Genomic DNA, 24,603 nt, shown 5'->3' on the forward strand with positions numbered 1-24,603 from the left:
TGACAATTTTAAACCAACTTGATAATAACAAAACCTGCTTTATCTTGTCAATGAGATGAGAGGTTATCTCCTACATACGTATTGAATTGCAACCCCTTTAGGGTAAAGGCTGTGTCATCTGTCCTATCCTTAAAAACTTTTGCATAACTTGGGAGCTGTAGGTATAATAGTAATGTTGAGGGACAGACTACATTACTAGAAGAATATTACCTCAGAAAAGGAGGTTTCAAGTTCATTTCATACAGGTGTAATAGCTTTCATAGTTTCTCTCAAAGAGAAGTTTATAGCAAAAGTTTCAACGAAGTGCTCATGTCTTGAAAATATTCAGTTTTTTTTTTCTCTTTCTGCCTTCTCTTCATTGTGTGAAACCTCCTGTATTCTTTCTTGTGCTTTTACATTTAATGTCTGTTGTTTGCCTTCCTTATCATCGTGTCTTCTGTTGTTACCATGTGCTCCACTTGCTGTCACTAGAGCATCTCATCTATAATTCCTTAGACTGATGTGGGTTCTGAAGATGCCTTCTTCAGCGTTAACTGCTTGCCACATAGTCTGAAAAGCTGAGCCAGATCAGGGCTAAAAAGGGTATTCTGTATACTTGATTCCCAGTGTCTTTTTGCAATAGATGTAAAAGAGGGTTTTCTGGTCCAAACTGGTCCAAAACTCCAGTTCCTAGTCTAAATGGGTTTATAACTGAAGTCTCAGTGAACACTTTCTGCAAGTTGGTAAGGTTTTAGATTCTGGTTAGATGTATGTAACTCTTTGGATTTTGATATTGACAATATAACTTCAAAAATGTTTTTCATGAGATTTGAGCTGATGAACTGGAAATACCATTATTATATTCTCAGTTTAGAAGATTTCAGGTCATAATCAAATGGAGTATGGAAATTAATACCTTATGCTTGCCCAAGGAAACATAACACCATAGGTCTGTGTTCTGCCCTAGGGAATAAATTTTCAATGTATTTGAAATCATTATTAAAAGTTTAGATTTACCACGTCAGAAGTGATAATTATTTTAATTGGAATGATTGATGCCCACTTGAAGGATTTCACTTTTGCATTGAGGTATATTCTATTACTTATAATGAGTCTCTTGATGGTCTCATGGCAATGCACTAATTCATGCCGGAAGTCTTCAGACAGTTCCTGGCAATTAACTTAGCTGAGAAAGAGAACCTGTTGTTACATCCTGATATTCTGAATACAAAACCAAATTCCAGTAAACACGATTGTTACCTCTTCTTCATTTTATTGTGGGCTGACTGCTATGAAAACTGAAGATGACAAGCTATACTGATAAAGGAAGATAAAATGGAAACCTCCTTTAAAAAAAAAAAAAAGATCATACCATTTTGGCATGCAATTTATCCCTTTTTCCATCTTAAAATAAAAATTGATTGCCAGGTTGGTATTCTGTGTGATCTTACTCTCTCTTTTACACAAAAGCTTACCTATTTTCTGCCTTCTAATTCTCAGAAATAGTTATTTTAAAATGCATGTTATTTTCGTAGTTACTGGTGTTTTGAATTTGGAGGTATTGATGCAGTGTGTTTTATTAATTATTCTACACAATCTGCTTGCAGGGGAACATATCTTAAAATGTAAAGAGATGCCTAAAACTACTTCTACTTCTACATCTGTTTATCTCTGTGAGAGTTCCTTGTAAGAAATACCATTCACACTACCACCAAATACTGGGACGTGTATGCTTTAGGAATATAAATGATAGTGTTCAAAGCTTTTGAGTTTATTGTTTCAATATCTATAGAAAACTCATATTCAATCTGTTCACAGTGATACATATTTTCAAAGTTTTCTTCTCAAACTCGTATGATAGAAATACTTTTTTGAAATTACAAGTTAGGCTCAGGAGTGTATTTCTGAGTAAAGAAATAGGTGAGTATTGGGTCCCTTTATAAATTCTACATATATCAAATATGCGAATTTAAATATTTACTTCTTCAATAGCCCTTGTAAGTTTCTGACAAGTTTGCTTACTAACAACAGAGACACTGATTTTTTCTTTGTGTACAGCGGGAAGTTACAGCAGTTGCATGCCTTCTGATTTGTTTGAATTATTGAGTACTGTGCATCAACTTGCTTGGAAATACTCCTCAGTCTTCTTAGTAAAGCTATCTTTCTAGTAAGTCTTGAAAAATGCTTGGAAAAGGTATACCAAAAAGGAATTAGATAAGTTTTACTTACATATAGTGCAGACTTTTTTTCATTGTGTGAGTAGATACTACTGGAAACATTTTTAACTTCCCCTTCCTTTTCATATACTTTTATAGTGGGTTGACCTTGGCTGGCCACCAAATGCCCACCCAGCCGCTCTCTCCCTTCCGCTCCTCAGCAGGACAGGGGAAGCAAAAAAGATGGAGGAACTCATGGGTCAAGATAAGGATGGGGAGATCACTCGGCAATTACCATCATGGGCAAAACAGACTCGACTTGGGGAAGACTAATTTATTAGAAATTAATAAGAGAATAGGATAGTGAGAAATAAAAACAAAACTAAAACCACCTTTCCCTCACTTCTTCCCAGGCTCAAATTCACTCCTTTGTTCCTGGCTTTTCTACCTCCCCCTTCCACCAAGCAGTGCAGGGTGACCGGGAATGGGAGTTATGGTCAGTCCTCCTCCTCCTCCTCCTCCTTCCCTGACCTTGGTGTCTGCAGAGATGTTTCTCTCATGTGTTTTTTTTGGTGTTTTTTTTTTTGTTTGTTTTTTTTTTCTGACTTATCTCTCACAGCTGCTCCACAGCTTTTTTCACCCTTTGTTAAAATATGTTATCACAGAGGCACCACCACCTTGGCTGATGGGCTCAGGTGTGCCTGGCAGTAGGTCTGTTGGAGCTGGCTGTAACCAGCTGGAACCGGCTGTGTCCGGCATGGGGCAGCTCTGGCCTCTCCTCACAGATGCTGCCCGTGCAGCCCCCCCTGCCCATAAATATCTGGGCACCAACACTCAATGCAACCTTGAAGAAACCAACTGCGCTGAAACACACATGATGTTAAATATTGTTCTTGCTGTGACTCAGAGCTGAAGCTCTTCGTCTTGCTTGGTTTTGCTCAAACACCTCCAAAATTATTTATTAGCATATTGATAGTTTTTATTAGCATAGAGTAATGTTTGCCCCTCATAGGAAGAATATGTTCATTTGAGGGGTGGGTGGGCATAATGAGGTACTTAGTCATTGCAATTGAGTGCTTTAAAATTACATAGCTGTACACACAATTTAATATAGGTGTTGCAACATCTTACTTATATGCAAGCATGCAATTTTACCAAATGAAACTTGCACATTTTATTTAGTCATGATAAAGGTAAGATTGTCTTAATTTGGGGTTCAAGGGCAGTAAAGGGCATATTAGGATAGCCATCATTGGCAGTCTAGTATGTTTGAGTGAGGGTCCAATAAATTTAATTAATGTATAATGTCATCATAAAGTCTACCACTCACAACTTTAGTCTACCATTAACTCAGATTGTTCTTTTTTTTTTTTTATTTACTGAAGTATTTTATTTATGACTCTGCAGCCTCTCTCCTACATCCACCAAACCACTTGTTCTGTAGGCTTTAATTTGCCACTGAAATTATTTATACTGGATAAAAGATAAATCTACCTCATGGCTGAAGACAGCCAGCAGATCATACACCTTTCCTGAGGCATTCAATGGTGGCTTGAGAAGTGTTATAGTGTAACTGAAATTTGAATATGCTTGTTAGATAAAGGATCAGCCTGTCTTAATTTTCCTGATTTCAGGGACATTCCCAGAATACCTGACAGCACACATGCACAGCTGGAGTCCAGTAAGTTTCAATTGTGGGGTAGGAAAATCTTCTCTTTCTTTTGTGTAAGCACAAATAGATTAAAAAATGTCATCTGCAGTCAGTATAGCTCTTGTCTCTTTGTCCATATTTGTCTCAATATGTCATCTTACTGTATTATCTATCTACCTTTGTTTAATAATAAATTATCAAAAGTCAGGATATTTTGATTTAGGCTTGACATTTGGTTATAAGCTTAGGATATTTTTGACTGAAAAGAAAAGCATAATTCTAACTAATATACAAGAATATTAATAGTAATTTTTAATTTCCTGCTTTGTTGTTCTGCATTTCAATTGAACCTTATAAACTAAAAATGGGGATGAATTGTTCTTTATTTACAACCTGAGAGACAGCTACTTTGAAATCAGAATACTTCTACTTTATTAGAACCATTCAGTACTCCTTAAATCTGCTAAACCAGTATTTCATGTGGGGAAAAATAGCTTGTTCTTTGGCTTAGATCTGAGAAGATAGATTCCAGCCTGGAGATATTTTTTATCATCATCTTAGAACTCTTTCATAGTAGAAGCCATGAATAAATGCAGTGGCATAAACTTGATTATAATAATATGAAAAAGTCCTCCAATAACTCTTCACTGATCAGCCAACTCTTAAAATAAGATCCATTTTGTGTTTGTGAGATGTGGATTGTCTTTTGTATTTATAAAAATAGTTTACTTTTGCTCTGTGTTTTATATGTCAAAATCTGTCCTCTGACAGTTACAGACCTTGTAGATTTGAAAGAAAATGCATAAAGCCCATTACATGCATTTTGACATTTCTGTAAAAATCTAGTTAAAAATTAGTCTGATTGTACAAGATAATAAGTCAGAAGGCTGAATTCCTTTGACCACAGTAAAGTGTTTATTTTACTATTTAGGAGTTTTGGACCTTCAACTTACTGACATAATTGCAGTCAGAAATATCTGAATAAACTGTTTTTCATTCTATAAATAAAAGCTTTTGATTGCATCTGAGCACCAAAAGCTTAATTATCATTATTTGGTAGTTTTAAATAGATAAAAAAGTGATATTTATCACAACTTTATTGTATGTTTAGTTATATTTCTTCAATTTTTATTTAAAGAATGTTGTGGAAAAAGCACAAGTGCTACTATTTGTAAAATATTTTTATTTATAATTACAGGTTCTAGTTCATTTGAATCTCAAAAAATGGACCGACCTTCAATTTCAGTGACTTCTCCTATGAGTCCTGGCATGTTAAGGGATGTTCCACAGTTCTTGTCTGGACAACTTTCAGTATGTAAACATTTCATTGATATTAATGTTGTGCTTTTTGCAGCATATACAACTCTCACTGCGCAGTGCAAGCTAACTCTTACATAAATTTCTTGTTAAACTAGCTAAATTTTTTGGTTAACGCTACATATCTCAGTGTAGGCAGGGCCATGGTTTCATAAGGACATTCCATTTTATTAGCTTTTGGAAATTTTGTGTATGTTGAATTAGATGTATATATGTATATTTATCTAGTAAGCTAGACTCATAGAGTCAAATTTTCAAAATGTCTAATCTTGATCTCCAGTTATGTTTGTGCCGTTGAGTGTATACACTTTTTCAGCTGTAACAGTTACATGTACAGTTGGTAGATTTTATTACCTGTGTGCTTGGACATTAATATTGCTTATTTCTCATGCACTAGCTTTCATATATGTCTTTCCCCAGATATCTCTTTGATTGTTTACTAACGTTGTATTCTTTGTACCAGTGTTACTCACTTTTGTTCTTCACTCTCATTGAGAACAAAATTCATTACATGAATGTTTTCTTTAAAAGGGTAATTTTTTGTACTTAACTGAAGAACTTGTGCTTTGTACACCTTTCTGTGTCATTTACAACTCCAAAGTGTGATTTTTCAAAAGTGCTCAGTTGTGGCCTGGTATACATTGAAAAGGAGAGGAAAATGGAATGGAAGCAGTGCAAAACTGATGTTAAACAAGTTTGAAAATTGTCACGTTCATATTTCTTCCAAGTTATTTATGTTAAGATAATGACTGCGCCATAAAAATATGCATAAAAATCTAAGCATACTGTTTATAGGTCTCACAGAAATGGTTTATGGTATTGTTAGAGAAGAGGAAGAAATATTTTTCTGTCTGTTCGGCAGCCATGTTGGTTCCATTTTGCAGTGCATGAGACTGTTTTGCTCATCAGACCAGCCATCTACACTATATAATTTTAATTTTATGTAACTATTGTACTTGACTACTTTGAAAAATTCAATCCTTTGGATAAACAGAAAACTAGATATATTGACTATAGAGTGCAGAATACTTTGCACAAAATACAGTAACAAGGGAACATGAACATGAATTGTCAAAATACACAGACTGAAGTTCCTAAAAACCAATTTAGTTTTACAAAACAGCAAAAATTGTTCATAGTGGAAACAGGGGGGAAAGAAATCTCTTTTGACTAAATCTCATAAAAGATCAGGCTGTCAAAAAGTTTTGGTTCCTGGCTCCCAGCATGAAATTCAAGATCCAGAGTTAGCTGCTCAAACATCCAATGCACAGACACTGCGGATGATTGTCCAAGTAGGAACCACACGGAACAGACTTCCTCACTTTCTCAGTTTCAGAAACAAAATCTTCAGGAGTCGAACTTTAGGATTTATTAGTAAAGGCAGTAAGCCTTTGATTTTGTGGTCTGATAGGATATTGCAGTTTGAGGTACATGAGAATAGTATCAGAAGATTTGGAGGTGTATTCTAATTTACTGAGAATAACAGAATTCACAAGGTTTTATATCTCAGAATGGCATATAAATTCACTGTTTAACTCAAGAAGGCATCATTCCTATTTTTAATTATGTTTTGCTTGTTTCAAGATATAAATACCTTTATTAATAAGTTTATAGCATTTCTTTCCATCTAAGGAAATCAAATAATATTATGAGACATTTAAAGATCTTTCCTACTTTTGTTCTCTTTGGACTCCCTTATGTACTATTTGCAATTATATACAATACTCCCTACTTCACAATATCCTTGTTTCCCTCAGAGAGCAGCTGATATCTGAGAGTGCCACGCTCCAGTTGACTGACACTGAAGTCAGAAATGCTCAGTGACTCTCTAAGTTAAAGTCCCACTGCCTCAATCTAGATACCTAACATGAGTAGAGAGTTTGAAAATTTGGACGCTTACCTTATCTCACCAGCGAAAGAAGAGTTGGAAATAGCTGTATTTCATGTTAATCATATTAATGGCACAACCCAGCTCCTGCTGCTATTGGCTCAAGGCTTTGGGAGGCTAGTACTAAATCTTTGGTTTTGCAAGGAAGGATGGCTGTCACAATGTCTGAAGATGGTGTGGATAGAGATAGCAACGTGGCACCTAAGTGGGCACATTGAAATGTGTAGACTAAAACATATTTTTAGAAAAAGATTACTTTAAGAGAATTGAAGAATTCTACAGGAACGTTTTTTTCAAAACAGTAAATATCTGTAGTTTCTTTTTCATCTGGTATTTTAAGTTAGTTTTGAAAAATCACAATTTTTTTTTACTTTTCAAATTTGGGAGTTTATGTGTCTTGAATATAGTGCAATGAATAGTTTTTCCTTCACTTGTAAAAATGTTGGTTTCTCATTTTATGACTTTAAAAGGTTTTGAAACATTGGAAGATTTAGTGAAAAAAACTCTTTGTAGAGCTGGAGAAGTTTTGACCTTTACCAAAGATGAAATAATAGGGAAAAACTGAATTTTAAAAATCTTCTCAAGTTCCAAAAAAAATTTTATTTTGAACACCACAAAACAGAGAAGCTTCAGTATTTTGGTTTTCTGTAGTTTTCATCAGCTCATTTCTGACAGAACAGTTGATGGAACACTAATTCATTCCAAATAGCTAAGTAAAATGGAAATGGAAGGAAATACTAAATTCCAAATGTAATTGGGAACGTGCTTTTTATGGTGGGTGCCTAGGCAGGAGAATAACTGCAGAGCCCTGGCAGAAGATGGGGACAGGATGCTGTTCTTTGTGGAAGTGGGGAGTCAGTTGACTTTCTGGGCAATGCTGGCTGAATTCAGACAGGTGTGATGAATCTGAGGAAAGAGATGATTGGCAAGATTTTAGAAGTGTTTTCTGTGTTTTCTGTTCTTTTGGACAATACCATGTAGTCCTGGTGGATGGTTGTTAGGGCAGCTGTGGTTAATAGGCTGTGAAATACGGAAGTTTTGGACAGAAGTGGAGATACCTACAGTTCAGGTGGAGATCTGAAGTACCTGAATAAATACTTGGATATATGCATCCTTAGTCAGACAGCGCTACAGATCCTTCAAAGTTTTTTATATTAATAGTGTTTTGGAATGTGTTTCTCTATGTTCAGTATGGTTTTAGCCAGTTTAGCTGCAGTGATGCCCATCTATTATTCAGGGATGTCTTTCTCTGTCTGTTCAGTCTTCCATGTTTTCCTCTGTATTGGTGTTGGTCTGTATAGCAGTTTTCTTCTGTTGAGGTTACAGTGTCACTCCAGGGCTGGCTAATGGGTTTTCCCATGAAGCAGTACATCACACATAGCTAAGAAATCTTATTTCCATTAATAATTATTCTGCCCAAATACATATTTATTCGAACAAATTATGTGCAGCTACAGTAAACTATTATGTGTTATAATTTACTAAGGTATTTAAATAATTTATCTATTCTGTGCAGTTTATTTTATGGCATTTTTAATCCACACTTTTCTTTCAGGGGAGTATCCAACTGTTATTGCAATTATTGTTTTATTAATATTTGCTTTGTCTGGTCCCTCTTTCTGTGGTTTCTCACTGATTTGTTTTTCCTTTAATATAATTTTGAAAAAGTCAGTGTTGTTTGTGTGTTGGTGCTCTTCGCTTCATTACTGCATTCTGGCTACTTATTCCATACTGCATGAAAAGTATAACTTGGAGTGCTTTTGCAATAGTTAGGTTTAGAGACTGGAAACATGACTAGAAGACCATGTAAATAGATACAGGTATAAAATCACGATGTTTCATTTTTGTAATGGTGGAAAATCTAACAGAAAAGGGATGTAATTTATAAAATTAATCTATGTCCTTGTACAGCTGAACCACAGAACCACTTCAGTAGATTTTCCATACATGTTCAGTTTATAAAGCAATAAAAATACAGGTATATTAATTATAGTTGTAATATCTGTAGCATATTAGAAAGCAGATATTGTACACTGTGAAGGACATAATATGTCAGCGTATTGGGAGGATGAGGTCAAGTATGAGACATGTTCCCTTTCCCCCTTTCGTGTTTTCCTTTTCCCCTTTTTTTCTCCCCTTTCTACCTCTGCACAGGTAAATTGCTGTTGCTCTATTGTTAAAATCTGGAAAGTTCTAGGTAGTGCATACAATGTGCTTATTGCCCTCCATTTTCCAAGGCAGAATATGGCAGGTGAGGGTCCTTGGTGCGTGGTGGGAGATATTCTATCACTCTTAGGACTGCGATATTCTGGAATGTTTGTGTTCCTCTTGTAATATGGAGCAGAAGCAAGCTGAAGATCTACTTTTATTGTATGTGAGCAGGTCACATTCTGGCACCCATATGTTGGGCTATGCAGTACTGTGTGCGGAGTCGGAGCAGTGGGCAGCTGCTGTACCTTGCAGAGCACAGGAGCACATCAGACAAAATCTGTGATCCAGACTGTTGAATTTTCTTATATATCCTCTTGATTTGGTGTGAGAACAAATTACTTCACACATTTTATGGAACAGATTTCTCCAGCATCTGTGCATGCCAAGTAAGCAAGGAGGGTGGCAGTAGCATCATCACACTGCCTATCTCTAGACTTTGGGTACATTTCTTATGGAAGTGAATATTACAGAATGACACAGAATCACAGAATTGGTTTGGTTGGAAGAGACCTCTGGGATCATCAAGTCCAACCTTTGCCCTAACACCATCATGTCAACTAGACCATGGCACTAAGTGCCACGTCCAGTCTTTTGTTAAACACCTCCAGGGATGGTGACTCCACCACCTCCCTGGGCAGTCCATTCCAATGCCTAACGACCCTTTCTGTAAAGAAATACCTCCTAAATATTGAGTACTAGCTTCTTTCCATCAGTTTGAAATAGATCAATAATCTCAGGAAAAATGAGCAGGGAGGTAAAGAAGATTCAAATCTGTCAGACTGCTGTGGTTGTTGTGGCCTAGTCCCATGCTCCTGCTCCCCCGCTCACTGGCCCTCTGAGGTATAAACATGTGCTCCTGTTCCTGTCCATCCCCCATACTCTGTACCCTTTCTGTGCTACTCCATTAGCTGTTGCCCCAAGGCGAAGATGGGGAGAGGTTGGTTGGAGTTTGTAAGTAGTCCAGGAATTTAGGAGTGTTGCCTGTACTGATGTAGCCATTGGAAGCCACAAGGCTGTATGTGATCTGAAATGCATCTATGTGTGCAATGCAGCTAAGTTTGCTAAATGCTCTAGATCCCATTTCATGCAAGGGTTTTTTGTGTATACCATATGTCATTTCTGTCATGATTGCTAGCGAATTGAAGTACATCGATTCTACCTTCCCCCAAGTAACACTAATACCAGATAGCACTAACTTTCTTTTAATCGTTTTTAAAGGGTTTAGGATGGCTTTTTATAGAAATGCCTCTTAAAGTTGCAGAAAAGAGAAAATCTTTTACTTTACTCTAGAAAGCAACCAAAGCTCTCATTGCGTGAACTGTACTTGTTCTGTCTCTGAATATGCATCTATAATCTTCCTGAAAGAGATGATCAAACTTAACTTATGTTTCCTACCCCACTTTTAAATCACACTTTGCTGACCTGCTCCTTTTGTTAATGCTATTTCTAAATCTATTGTAAATGTTATCTGTAGACCTGTAAAGTGAAATCCTTGCTCCTGGGGAATCAGTGACAAAATTCCTGCACCCTAAGGCCAGAATTTCCATCACAGGGTTTTGATATGATTGGTAACAGATTTGCAGATTTAATTTATGCATTGCATTAAAATACTTTGTGTTAGATAAATATGTCGTTGGTGTAAAGCTGTGTTTAAAGTAATAGTTGTGTGTCTTTGTTTTTACTTTTGGTCTTTTAGTTTCCAGCGTGTTGTCCTTTTTGGTTTTGTTTTATTGCTTTTTCTTTAATTTTGCTTACCAGAGCCAAAGCCTTAGTAGAAGAACAACGCCTTTTGTTCCTAGGGTTCAGGTAAAGACTTCGTCTGCCTGACAGAAACTAAAGTTGTGGTATTTTCTTTTGTTTGTTATGGAAAATGCATAGTAGGAAAACGTTACATTATAGTCCGTTTTCCCATATTTTTAATGTGTTGCTTTAAACCATATTAGCAAATTTCATGTCATCTTGTGAGCAGCTTGTAAAATTCTGCATGAGGGTTAAAATACTAAATTAAAATTTAAAGAGACAACTAGTTTTTCGTTGCTGTTTACCCAATATTAAACTCATACAGGTTTCAATAGTGTGATGGCTATGCATCCCACATACGAAATGTGTGTACTGTTTAAAGCAATAATTTTGTGCTTGAGGTCATTATAGAAAGATGAATGTCTCTTTAAATCATTCATTATCATTACTTACCACATCCTTTTTTGCATTTTCCAAGTAATAGTAGCGCCTCGAGTGGAAGACAGGCAAAAAATTTGTACCTTGTTTAAAGAAACAAATTTCTTGTGTATGAATCTTGGTTCTTGCATTTTAAAAGTACCTCAAAATAACCCAAACTCTATTTAAATAAAAAATGAATTGTCCCATTGTGTTACTGAATTTGTTTAGCTTTGGTATTCTGTTTAGGTACAAGTTGTTTGCCTTTTTTCATTAGGAAACTCCTAAGGTAATGTAGATTAACGCAAAAGTAGGTTTTACTAATAAGTTACAATGCTTATCTTGCTTTGCTGCATGTTTTTCAGTTTTTCGTAAATGGAGTATTATCTACTTTTCTTACAAAATATCTTCATGGAGATGTTAATCTTTTGTGTGGGGGCTGTATAAATGTTTCTCTTGTTTGATCAGTTGCTCAAGGAAAGATGTAAAGGATGATCTAAATGATCAGATTGAGATGACTAAATTTCATATTGAAATGGAAAAAAGATCTTAGCTATATTTATAAAGGAATTCTAAATAAGTCTGTAGGAAATGGTTGGTTATGACTCATATTTGATAAAAACCCAATTTTTTTCACAATATATTATTTCCTGAAAGTAGTCATTACAACTGCTTAAATGTAAATTCAAAGTAAAAAAAACTAAGAAAAAAACTGAGATTAAAAAAATAATGTCTTGATAGTATTATTTTACGTTAACATATTATTATGTGCTACTGACATAAACTGGCTTTATATTAAAAATGTAAAACATCCTTTAGTGTGATTAAGAAAGTTGGCTTCTGATCATGGTAATGAAATCAAACAGGGGTATAAATTCAATCACAAGTTGTTAAGTAGTTCATAAAGGTAAACATTGTATATGACTTAAGTAGTCTTAACATTTATTTCTTTTTAGCTATGTGCAAAATAAATTAAGAAATGATATGACGATTGTTCAATTTAGAAAGGAAATATCTGCCTGAAACATGCATGTTTCATGAAATATACTATAATGCAGAAGTAACATATAGTAGTTCCTTATTTTAATCACATTAAATAAAATAAAGAAATAGAGATAAAAATTGTCAGTTCTGCTTAGACTAATATCCTCTAATAAAAAAAATTACTTTAATCAAATGATTATAGTAGTCATTTAAGAAAATAAACAAGTGTAATGCTTGATAGAGAATACCCAACAAGAGGTGAAAGTGTTTGAGGCTTACTCTCTTACCTTTGGTTGGATTATTTTTGATATTGTAGATAAGAATTGTCTTTAGCCCCGATTTTGTTTCTGCATAACGTCTGTGGAGCCAGTGTAGACCTCTCTAACAGTTTTTTGCAGAGCTCAGTAGCAGTCAAAGCTGAACATAATGTTTGCGACAAGTTCCTGAAGAAGTCAAACTTATGACAATGGCAACATCTTTACAACTAGACTGAAACAAAAAAATCCTCCATCTGCCCACTTTTGGTAGGGATGAGAGATAGTTTAAAATGGATTAATTTCAGATATGATTACAATGCAGGCTGCAGAGAACAGAAATTCTCCAGTGATCTTTAAACAAAGGTATTGGAAGCAGTCCAGCAGCAGTGCAGAACTCTGGTTACTTTTTGGCATGAGATATTAGCTAACTCAGAGCTCTGAGCTCTTGTTCATGGTTATCAGGAAGTATACATTACATTGTGGGCTGTGGTACAGCTGTGTCTGTAGAATTCCCTAGGCAATGATGATCTCCAAGCATTCTGTTTACACCTACTTGTTTCATTGCTTTCAACAGGAAGCACACATCTTTATTCTTGCTTGCATCTTTACTTGTTAGTCTGAAACTGATCCTGGTGATAAATGTCCCAGATTCTGGCACAAGTTCCTCTTCCACACTTCTCTCCATGTCATTCCATTCATTTTCTAGCTCTTGTATCACTGGATGATTTAAAACTCATCATTATTATTTTGTTGGGAAGAAAAACACTTGATTTCTTTTTTTCCCTACTATGCACCCTTCTCCCGAACTTTTACGAATTCTACAGTACTTGGAAAAGTGCATATTTATTTCCTGAACTTTTAGATTCAGTTTAGCATACCAGCAGTTTTCTGACTTACAGAGTGATGCTTTGCAACACCTTTGCAGGGAACGATCTGTTCTTAAATTGTTGTTTTCCATGCAATATCTCTTGTTTACTTGGTGGAGCCTCCTTTTGAGCCAGAGCTGACATGAAACCACCGGGTTTTTTTCTAACTTCAAAAATTTCAGACATCCTTTTTGCTTTAATGCAGAACATCAGTATATTTGATCATGTATAAAAAATATATGCATGCATCTATTTGGCATTATTGAAATCAAGATAAAGCCACTAAAGAATTTTTTTAAAGAAATCTAGATTACAGCATCCTAAATACCTCCATAATTTTCTGGCCTTCATATTCTAGAAACTCTTCAACTTTACAGCCTTTTCTTGTATTTTTTTCCAGCATATCAGACAGTAGCTGAAGCAGACAGAAATAATAGTTTGGTTTAGCAACCCTCAGTAGTCAGGATTTGTTAGAGGTATGTTTAACAACATCCAAAGCTCACCTCAGCTACACTGAAAACTACCACCTCAGGGCAGATTCTGCATCTACATAAGCTTAAGTCCAAATAAAACGATTGCTGTAAGCATTTTTTAAAACAAATTGAGAATTATTTTTTTTCAACAACAGATCCTGCTGGTGTAGCTCTTGTTTCAGAATAATGCAAGAAAGAAAAGTACTATCTTGGTTTTAAAATATTACACTAATAAACAGCTATGTAGGTTACATGAAATATTCTAATGAACAATTGAAGAACAAAAATGCCTGGCCAGCTGTCTCTCAAAGCCAGTGATGTTTGAGTAGGCTGTGGTGGTAGAAATCAAGCTGCAGGGCAGGCAGCCTCTCCCAGTAACACAATTTTTATCTTATAAAGAAATAAAGTGTAGGATAGAATGAAAAACTTCAAATATTCTCTGTTTTTAAATCTAAAGTTATCACTTAAGATATGGTGTGCCTGTATGTGCAGTACACAAAACCACATTAGAATTGCATAGTTAAGCAAACCGTCAAACATTGATGAGACAGGAATATAGGAAGTGGCAATATTAATATTATCTAGATTTTCTTAACTGATTTCCCTTATGCATATGTATTAGAGTATGGGTCCTAATTGTGTGTTTACTTCTTTTCTAGAACTCTGACCTCAATCATTGTTCTGAATAAAATTTCTAGTTAAGATGAGACCTAAAAGAAAAAGGATGAAACCTAGTAAAGTGAATTTATATCCTTAATTTATATAACTTAACTTACGCTAGCTTCAAATAAGTCTGACGTGCCTTGGGGAGGAACTTAGACTTGTACAGTTGAAGGAAAGAACTAAGTAGCTCAGTGTCTGCAGTGAGTGATCCAGCTCAAATAAAGGACATCTATCCGCATTAACTCTGTTTGAAACTTAGGCTACTCCAGAGGGTGAGTTGATTCTCCAGAGGGAGGCAGCGTCTTCTGAGGCTAGAGGACCAAACAGAAATTCTAGATACCTGCATCTTCACTTCTCCGAATGCAACACCAGCAGTCAGCTTTTATATACTGTTCTATGTGTGGCAGGCTCATTCCAGAAAGAGGGCATCTGTGTTTTAAGCCCTGTTTAGATTGAACAGAATGAACCTGTCTGTCAGAGAAGTGCCTTTATCATCAAGCTATTGCACATCCCTTTCTTCTCTGGAGTATGAAGTCTCATCTGAAGCTGAGATACTGTGTGGCTAGGAATATAAGTGTGTGGTGACAGCAAAGAAAGCTTAATTTTAGTGTAGCAGATTCCAGACCTGCTACCCAGAATGTGTATTGATCTTGTGTTAGACGACTATTGGTTAAAAAGCAGAAAGAATCCTATGAAGCTGGGACCAGATGCTCATCTCTGTTTCCTCCTGATGACTACCTTCATAACCTGACTGCAGAAGAGTTCTTGTTTCTTGCGCTCTGCATGGCAGATATTCTGACCTGGAAGCCTGTCTCAAGGAGTGCAGCAGATGCACCACTCTGTGGATAACAGACCATCTCAAAAGTTCAGGATGCATTGAATTTAGATGCCTGTTTACCTGAATGTAGGTTACAATGGAAGTTTAGTCAAGAATTAGGTGCACCTCTGCCTAGGGAAGGAAAGTATATGAGCATGTGTGTCGCAGATGAGTTTCTAAGACTTCAACACTAAGTGGAAAGATCTTTGGAAAGCATTCAGCTAGTATCGCTTTCTAAGTGAATTTTAAAAGCCTACATCCTAAATTATATAGGTAGACAAAGTCCTATTGAAGAAGTTATTTACAGGTGTTAGCCTTCACATTAACATCAGTTGGCATGGTTTTCCTGTGATGTATTTTATGTGTTGTAATTTTAGCTTTCACTTTCCTTCATTTAGATCAGGGTTGCACATCGCAGTTTCTTAGATGTTCTAAGCTTTTAAAAGTGCCATTCCTGCATGTGTAAAAAAACTGCTGAATGGAGGGTTTGTGGATTCTGCTCTGTTAGTCAGCTGCTTAAGTCTTTCAGTGCTGAGCATCACACTGTATGTTGTTGTGAGACTTTCACCCTATGAATTGAATAATTCAATGTTCTTCACTTTTTGGTGTTAGGAAACTTTTCTGCATACAACTCAACAAACTTATAAAAGAAAAAAATAATTTCCTTATCAACTTTTCTATTATACATTTGCTATCCCATGTTTATTTTGCAACATAAAATATATGTAGTATTCTACGAAGTGTGGTAGGATTGTCCTGCATTTATTCATTAAGAATTGAGAAACTATGATCAGAGTCTGAGACACCCAGGTTCTGTCCAGGCATAATACACACCTCAGACGTCAATTCCAGTGCTTTACTTAGCACTGTAAATCAGGCTCCAGGGTGTCATGCCAGGCTCCCAGACAATGAAGAACATGCAATTTGTAAATAACTTTTGAAATGTCTTAAGGGATACACAAGAGATCTGAGAAAAAGGAAAGGACAGAATCCAGTCCTCTTGGACTGCGCTTGGCTGTCTTAAATGGCTGTCCTTTCTTTCCTTGTGAATAGAAAAGAAAAGGTTCTTGTAGGATAATACTATATCATCTGAATATTGTCATAGTATTTATGCACAGGAGAGTCAGAATTAGATCAATCCGATTCCTAAACTAATTTTCTATGTTCAGTATGCTAGTCTAACTCCTTGTATCTCATTTTCCTTTCCAATTTCCTGCCTTGACTTGTCAGATTTTCTTTCATCCTAGTCTCTCTGTGCAACATATTTTGCACTAGTTACAGAACGGCTGGTTCTTTTGTCGCCTCATTCCATTTGTCTCATTCGGTTTTTGCCCCTCTATTCTTCTATGGTCCCTGACATTAGTGGCTCCATTCTTCCTGTGTTTCACCAAGGAGCTTCCGGTACACTTTACTTCCTCAGTAATTCTAAAGCAGTTTCTGGTTTGTCCCTTCTTCCTTCTTGTAACTCCATGGGAATGCAATCCCAGCCTCGCCTCCATGGGGTTCTTTGTGCATAATCTCACTTGCAGTTTCTTCCTTTCTTCTCTTTGCATCCAAGTCAAATGACTTCTTGGGTTACAAGTGCCTGTGCTGTATATTGGAGTGCTAGCAATGTGAACACAGAAGAGAGAGAGCCTTCTAGTCATAATTCTGCCTCCTGACCTTTCCTGTAACAAACCAAATTACAGAGAATTACAGGGAAACTATGCCCATTATGTACAAGTTTTTCCAATTTTTTTCAGAGCATTAAAAGAAAAGTAGAGTGTATAAGTCAATGCAAATGTTGAGTTCTTATTCCAAAACACAGATGTTAGAGCATCTCAAAGAAATGATACCAGATGATTTAACTTTCTGCTTAGAGTCATTCTCCAAACATTTTGACTAAGATTTCCTGGAAAAAATCAGTCTGAAACAAATATAGTGAGGAAATATTTAGCCTGAATATGGACGCATAATCCATTTATATTTTTGGCACCCATGTCTGGATTATCTCACCTTCACTCAGTCACAGTTTGTGATAGTGTCTGGATCACAAATATATTGCATTCTGCTTAAGCAAGGATAATTTTTCCCAAAAAAGCAGATGAAGGACATTGTCTTCAGTGCTACTCCCCTTGGAGTGCGGGACTCGTCAAGCCTGTCCTTTGCCCAAGGACTCCCAAAGAAGCCTGCAGGTGGATACATTTAGTGTCAGAGAACATTTAAGTTGACTTGGACTTCAGAGGTTATTACAGCTTTGCTTTGGATTCATAGAGTTGGTGCAAAGCTTTCTACTTGTGATCTGTAGCTGGATGAAGATACCTAGTAGTCCAGATATTTCTCAGTTTAAAGAAAAATACTGACAAAGCTCCTTGCTAAATCTGACATATTGAGGATAATTTCTCTCACACAGTTTTCTGCTTTAGTAGCCACAGAGCCCTTCAACTGTTGGTACCAGAAACACATAAAGTCAGTAGTAGGGCCAATGACGTGATAACAGAGGACAAGTATCCTCCCGTTTTTAATATCCATTCAAACACTGCTGGTTGGTGGCTACAGGAGTTGCAAGATCTAAAGCAATGGAGAAGGAAGAAGTACACTGCCACTGTTGATTGAGTTGGTATGTCAGTGTAATCTCACTTATTAGGAATGGCAGAAAAATAAATCAGCGTCTTGTTGGTGGGTCAAAAGTCTTGAGAATTGCATCAAGACCTTTCTTTAAGTGACAGAAATGCTGAAGATGGGGAGTTATGACAGCAGATGGAGACCGTGTCTCTGAAATTATTTGAGATGGGCTCCACAGAAACCTTCCCCTGGTTATGTTTACCTTAGCTAGGGCATATGCATGCCTAAAATTGCACAGCTTGGTTAGGTGTGGAGTTGGGCATTATCTAGGCAGGGTCAGTGTTTCCTTTAAATGTTCTAGTTTGTCCTCTGTCTCAGGCAAACTCCCCTTGAAGAGAGCCTTCTTTGTCAGCTGTAGTTAGTGATACTGCAGTGGTGCCACCATGTAATGACTCCCTGGCTATTTGGAAAGCTTTGTTTTGTCCTAACTGCACCATTTCCCCCTTCCACAGTGACTGCTCCAAAGTAGGTATATCCTCTCCTTGAATAACGTATTTGCAGCTATAGTATTCAAACTGAAATAGCTAAATAGCAGCTTCTAATGACTGTAGTAAAAAAGAATGGCAGACCAAGTCTAAGACTGACTAATAATAATTTCTACAGATAAGTAATAGTAGCTTTTGCCTTGTTGTTGCTGAGTTGGACTGTGAAGAGGATTGGACTACTGAGCCTTCCTTTCTTGCAATTTCTGGAGGGCCTATATGATTTCAGCATGAGTCTCTGCATCTTGAAAAACATTTAGAGATTTGAAATATTTATGGTCTTATCCCATAGTCTTTCCAGCACAACAGGACATGAAAAATTCATTCATTCATTGTGCATGAACTCCTTAGAAATGTATATATGTATGAGTACCACACATCAGTAATGCAAGTCATACAATATCACTGCCAAGAGACAATAATCCTAACCAAAGCACCAGGTGAAAAACAATTAGTATGAAATAATGTACTTATTGTACAGGGTTTTTAAAAAAAGAGTAACTCCTGGTACATAATGAAGCTATTATAGTATGTATTTATTTTTATACTTTGTTATAAATACAAAGTAGAACATGGTATCTTCTGTTTAAGTAACCAATATAAATAGAAGCTTATGAGCAAAATTAATTTTAAGGATTAATATGCTACTTTGTTGTAGAAATGAATTCACTAATTAATATTTTCTCATTACAGATAAAACTGTGGTATGACAAGGTTGGTCATCAGTTAATAGTGACAATATTGGGAGCAAAGGATCTTCCTTCAAGGGAAGATGGGAGGCCAAGGAATCCTTATGTTAAAATTTACTTTCTTCCAGACAGAAGGTAGGGTGAACACAAAGACAAGGAACATTTGAATAAGAATTAGTCTGATACTCAGATGGCATGCACAGCTGACCTTACTGGTCATGCATATATGGAAAAAATCTTATAGTTTGGAGTTTCTTTATTGAGTATGCTATGTAACAGCAATGTGTCTTTGAACACTAAACACAAACTCACTTTCACTGGATGTTTTATTATATACTGAATAGAAAAGGAAAGGTAAACATATGTCATTGCATGTAGATCTGTTATTTGCAAAGAATGTTGTTAGTGTTTTATAACGCTCTTATTTCCTATGACAGTTATTCCTGTCTAGTGCAAAGAAAATGCTACAAAGTTAGGTTCACAGATTTCTTGACTGATTAGACTGGCAGTTTGGTTTGCGCCACCTTTACACAACAAAGCAGAAACAGGTTTGGCATCTGAAACCCGTAGATTTCATATCACAGTATAAGTGAGTGAAGGCTGAAGGGGACTCAGTTGAGATTTCCCAGATGCACCTCGAAAACTTCCCCTAAAGAACAGGACTGATATTAATCTGGACTGGCATTATATATGCATTTGGGGAAAATGAAACTGTGATAGGGACCCTTATTCCTGAATAGCTCCTTCATTTTTTAGTCTATGATTTTTGCCATCTCAACTTAGGTGGTGGGAAGAACGGCAATGGGGATAATGTGTTCCTGAGTTGATATTTTTATTGGTATTTCCTCAGATTGTGTCAGTAGGGGAACATGGTTAGCTTTGTTTTGTAGTGTATCAGCCAAATAATTCAAAGATTTAACCTGACTCAGTATGTAAAAGATTGATCAGTGGATTGCTGAATCTGTAGAATAAGAATACAGTTTATATTTTTACATCCTTTGTTTTTCCTAAGAGCTAAACCTGGAAAATGCTAACTACCTCCAGTACCAATTGACTTTAGCAGGAATTAAAGCTATTCAGTGCTTTGGAAGACACGAAAACTTTCTGTGACTGTATAATTTGCTATATCATTGATGACAAAAAAGTTTTTGGATGGATTGTCTTGGGCTTACCAGTATTTGAACTGTTGGACTACCTTCTTAGTTTATTCAAATTGCTGTAGTGTGTTTGGAGATGCTGAAGCTGTGCTAAACTGAAAATCAGGTCTGGTTAAATTATCTGTTTTTTTCAAGATTAACAAAGCTACCAAAAATGTCTGTGTTCAGAAAGTTTCACAATGTAATTTGTAGTAACTAAAAATACATAGAAGGAAAATATTTAGTTAAATACTTTCAAGTATACAGGTACAAGAAATTACGTAACATTAAATTTTATTATGCTATACTGCTGCTTCCCATTTATGTGAAGTATTCAGATCTTTTTCTTTAATTATTATGTCTGTTTTCTGTCGCTTATATAAGAATCAGCAATTTGTCTTATTGAATTGTGGGGGTTTTTTTGTGATGTGAAAATTAATTTTCCTTTCCTTAGAGGTAAAAACTAAGTAAGCAACAGTGTATTTCTGGTGTAGTAGAAGGAAACATGCTAGAGGTAAAATACACTTAAATAAGTACAGTGTTTAATTAGATGAAGATACTGAACTCTCTTTGATTAAACAAATTTCGTTGGAAAAGCTTGTCCAATGTAACTAATTTCATTTCTCAAGGGTAAACAAATCTTTAGTGTAATAGAAATAATTACATTATTTGTTTTAACAATGTATCTAAAAAGGTTATTTTTTAGTTAATATTTTGATCCAGCTTCTAAGTAACAGTTCAGAAATATTACAGTTGCAAATATTAGCAAACGGACAGTATCTGCATTGCCATATTTAAAAATCCACTTAAATTAGTACCACAGCTGCATTATGCAGCAATCAGCAGGTTTAAAATTAGGCATTATTATAAGAACTCTTGTCAGTATTCTCAGTAGAAGGAGCGTGGGTGTTTTCCAGCAAAACTTGCTTTCATCTGAAAATATTCTTTCAAGCAGAAATACTCTGCAAAACACATTGCTTTCAACAGCATCCTGGATCCAAAGCCAGGAGTTCCATGGTTACCTGGCATGGAGACCTCTTTGGGCTCCAAAACATAAGGCCAACCTTCTAATGGAGATCCACCTTCAACCTGGGTGGTTCCTTGGGGTGACCCAAAGGACTTTGGGAGCTGTTTTAAGAACACTGTTCCTTCCAGTGTTGCTGGAAAAAGACAGATAACTCATTCTCAGGGCTTCTGGTTTCCCAGCTGTGGAGCCCTTAGTCAGGAAAACCCTGCAGAGAAGGCCCCGCGCTGCCTGCGGCTCCCTGACCATCCCTTCATGTGGGCCAGCTGCTCCCTCCTGCTCTGTGGTTTAAGAGTCAGCTGCTGTAAGACTGGAAGCTTGAGTGAACCAGCTGGCTTGTTTGTCTGAAATGCAGATTTTTGCTATGCCCAATGTTGTCTGCATACATGTTCTACTGTCAGACTGTGCCTTGTGGAAATCCCATTTGCAGAAGTATATTTTGCTTTATAAAATGCTGTTTCCAAAACAAACATTTCTGTTTTTCAGAGAACTTCTTAAAATTGGAATTGGCACATGAACTGGAAATCACCTAACTTTAGTTTTTGATATGAAGTTATGAATCATCCTCAATATGTGTGCTGAACTTTATTTTACCATAAAGGACTAATCCTGACATAGATTGTAGTGCCTATAGTACTACAAAATGTACTGCTGATTTAAGATTTCCTACTTTCCATGATGTACTTCTTACAGTATAACAGTCTTTTGAACATTTTTAATATTTAATTGTTTTTTGCAGTGATAAAAATAAAAGAAGAACAAAAACAGTAAAGAAAACATTGGAACCTAAGTGGAATCAGACGTTCATTTATTCTCCAGTTCATCGGAGAGAGTTTAGAGAAAGAATGTTAGAAATTACTCTTTGGGACCAAGCACGAGTTCGAGAGGAAGAAAGTGAATTTTTAGGAGAGGTATACAATTATTGGTACTTACTATAGAAATACAGTTGCTCACGTATTCATGTCTAGGCATAGTATTTTTGAAAAAATTATTAAATATAGCAAAGCAAAACTGTTTTAAATTCTTGCATTTGTCCTTCTTTCACTTAGTGGTAAACAAATAGTGATCTTGCACATCACATAGTAGTGATATGAGGTTTTTTCTGAGTTTGTTCTATTTTAGTAACAGCATGCACATGGTTTCGCAATTTCTTTTAGACTTGTTTGTTAAAATCCGTATTATCCATAGTTGTATTTTACCAAAATGTTGGAGTATTGCTGACTAACTTGCTACAAAATATTTGAATGTTGTAAAGGTTGTCATAAGGTAATAAAGGTTTTGTGAAAGATTTTTGGTATGTTTAGTGTAAAAGGCACAGGAACTCCTTTCATATTAAATACAAGATTTTTATAAAACTTCAGACAAAGTCCTTAACAATAAGAGAATAATAGAATAAAATTTATGAACATACCTATTTTAAAATACTCTGTTATGTAATGCTTTCCTGCTTTTAATCATTTTTTCTTTTTTTAGATTCTTATTGAGTTAGAGACAGCGTTACTGGATGATGAACCTCACTGGTACAAACTTCAAACGCATGATGTCTCTTCATTGCCACTTCCCCATCCCTCACCATATATGCCACGCAGGCAACTCCATGGCGAGAGTCCCACACGGAGGTTACAAAGTAGGTTGTTAGTTTTACATACTATGTATAGTTCATTTGAATTAATGTGTAAAGTGTATTAAATTCTTGTAGATGAGAAGCTGACAGAATTTGTGTGGGTTTTTGTAGCTGTTATGAATTAGGTAATTTATGATTACTGATAAGAGTCTGATGTGCTACAAATGGTAATATTGAACCCTGTGCAATACAGCAGTTTTTTCTTATGACACTATGCAGTTCAGATCCTGAGCTTGAGCAAATTATCTTGGTCTTTTGCAATGTGCTGTTTTTATCTTTAAGTCCTATCTTCTATATTATGTTTATAATTTTATTATTTAACCAAAAGTGAATGTGCAGGACCTTTCTCTTTAGCTCATACTTAAAAATAAAGTGACCTGTATATAACATCATATGTAGCTATATTAATATCATGGCCTGTTGCCTTCTTCGGATACTGTTTTACATGGTTACATTCACAAATGGAATTTCTCTTAAAATTCTGTTTTGTAGAGTTTGGTGTACTTGATCTACATTAGCTTGACATTATCAGTAGATACTTTGAAAACAGAGTATATGCAATATGCTAATAAAAATAGATACATAAGAATAAGACAGTAAAGGGTGAAAATCTGTTTCCTTAATACTTCATTGTTTCTCTAGTTTAACTGTTCAGTACTGTCAGTGATTTAAAGCTATCCTTCACTGAATTAACTTTTTTTATATCAGTTGACACTGATATAAAAAGCAACCCAAAAGCCCTGACAACCTAAAAACCATTTCTAAGAATTCTTTGAGGTTTTTTTGAATCATTGTGTGTGAGCGTGTATGTGCATATGTTACACACAAACTCACAGAATGTGAGACATGCGTGTGTAGCTGCACGAACAAGCTTGGATATTTCGTATGTTCTATGTGGATTCTCTATTAAATAATCCCTTGTATATAAGTGTTTCAAGTAGTTGCCAGTTTTTGTGTCTGTGCACTGGATGGTGAGAAGGATTAAAATGCTCCATATCATAATATTCTGAGATAGATACATTAACAGAGACTTATAGTGCATAGCCTTCAAGCTGTAAGATTATACATATCCACAAAAAGAGGAAAGAAATCATAGTTAACTGGTAAGGAGTTCTGTTTCAGTTCAATCCTCTTCAGTCTTCTCAAGTACCATGACAGTTGTTTAAGTAAACTTTTAAAATTGTTTTTCTTCTATCTTTTCTTTCATCTTGAAACACATTTTAGGAAGTTAAATTTTCCATGTAAAATTACTTTTACAGACCAGCTGGACATTTCAATATCTGCTTGTATGTGAAGTTAGTGAAATTCTGGTTTTCAGGAAATATTCAGTCCCGCAAACAAACCCTATTTGTTTAGAGTAATTCCTGTCTGTGCAATAAATAACTACCAAGAGGAATGAATAAAATAGCAACTGCTTTGTTTTGGAAAAGATTGTAGTAATACTTGACTAAAGATCTGTTCAATGATATTGACTCAAAATTTGAAAGTCAATAATTTTTTATATATATTTTTTTTAATACTAATACTATGCTCAACTGAATAATCTTATACGCCTGTCTGGAAATGTAGAGGGAAGGACTTATCAAAACTTCTGATTTGGTGAAACACTAAGATTTGGTGTAGAA

At 35.7% G+C, this 24,603-nt stretch overlaps 1 protein-coding gene across 1 annotated transcript in view; it reads left to right on the plus strand.

Annotated features, from left to right (window-relative positions):
- LOC104169657 (regulating synaptic membrane exocytosis protein 2) overlaps positions 1-24,603 on the plus strand; it is a gene marked incomplete at its 3' end in the record, with an annotated part of 130,956 nt that overhangs the window by 5,950 nt on the left and 100,403 nt on the right. Inside the window, exons 5-10 of the mRNA XM_009710635.1 lie at positions 3,770-3,816; positions 4,985-5,097; positions 10,961-11,008; positions 19,199-19,329; positions 22,094-22,265; positions 22,828-22,981. Of these exons, the coding sequence (XP_009708937.1) occupies positions 3,770-3,816; positions 4,985-5,097; positions 10,961-11,008; positions 19,199-19,329; positions 22,094-22,265; positions 22,828-22,981 (665 nt within the window). The remainder of the gene's footprint in view (positions 1-3,769; positions 3,817-4,984; positions 5,098-10,960; positions 11,009-19,198; positions 19,330-22,093; positions 22,266-22,827; positions 22,982-24,603) is intronic.

This window comes from Cariama cristata, unplaced genomic scaffold, assembly GCF_000690535.1.
Source record: "Cariama cristata isolate BGI_N322 unplaced genomic scaffold, ASM69053v1 scaffold3982, whole genome shotgun sequence".
Classification (NCBI taxonomy): domain Eukaryota; kingdom Metazoa; phylum Chordata; class Aves; order Cariamiformes; family Cariamidae; genus Cariama; species Cariama cristata.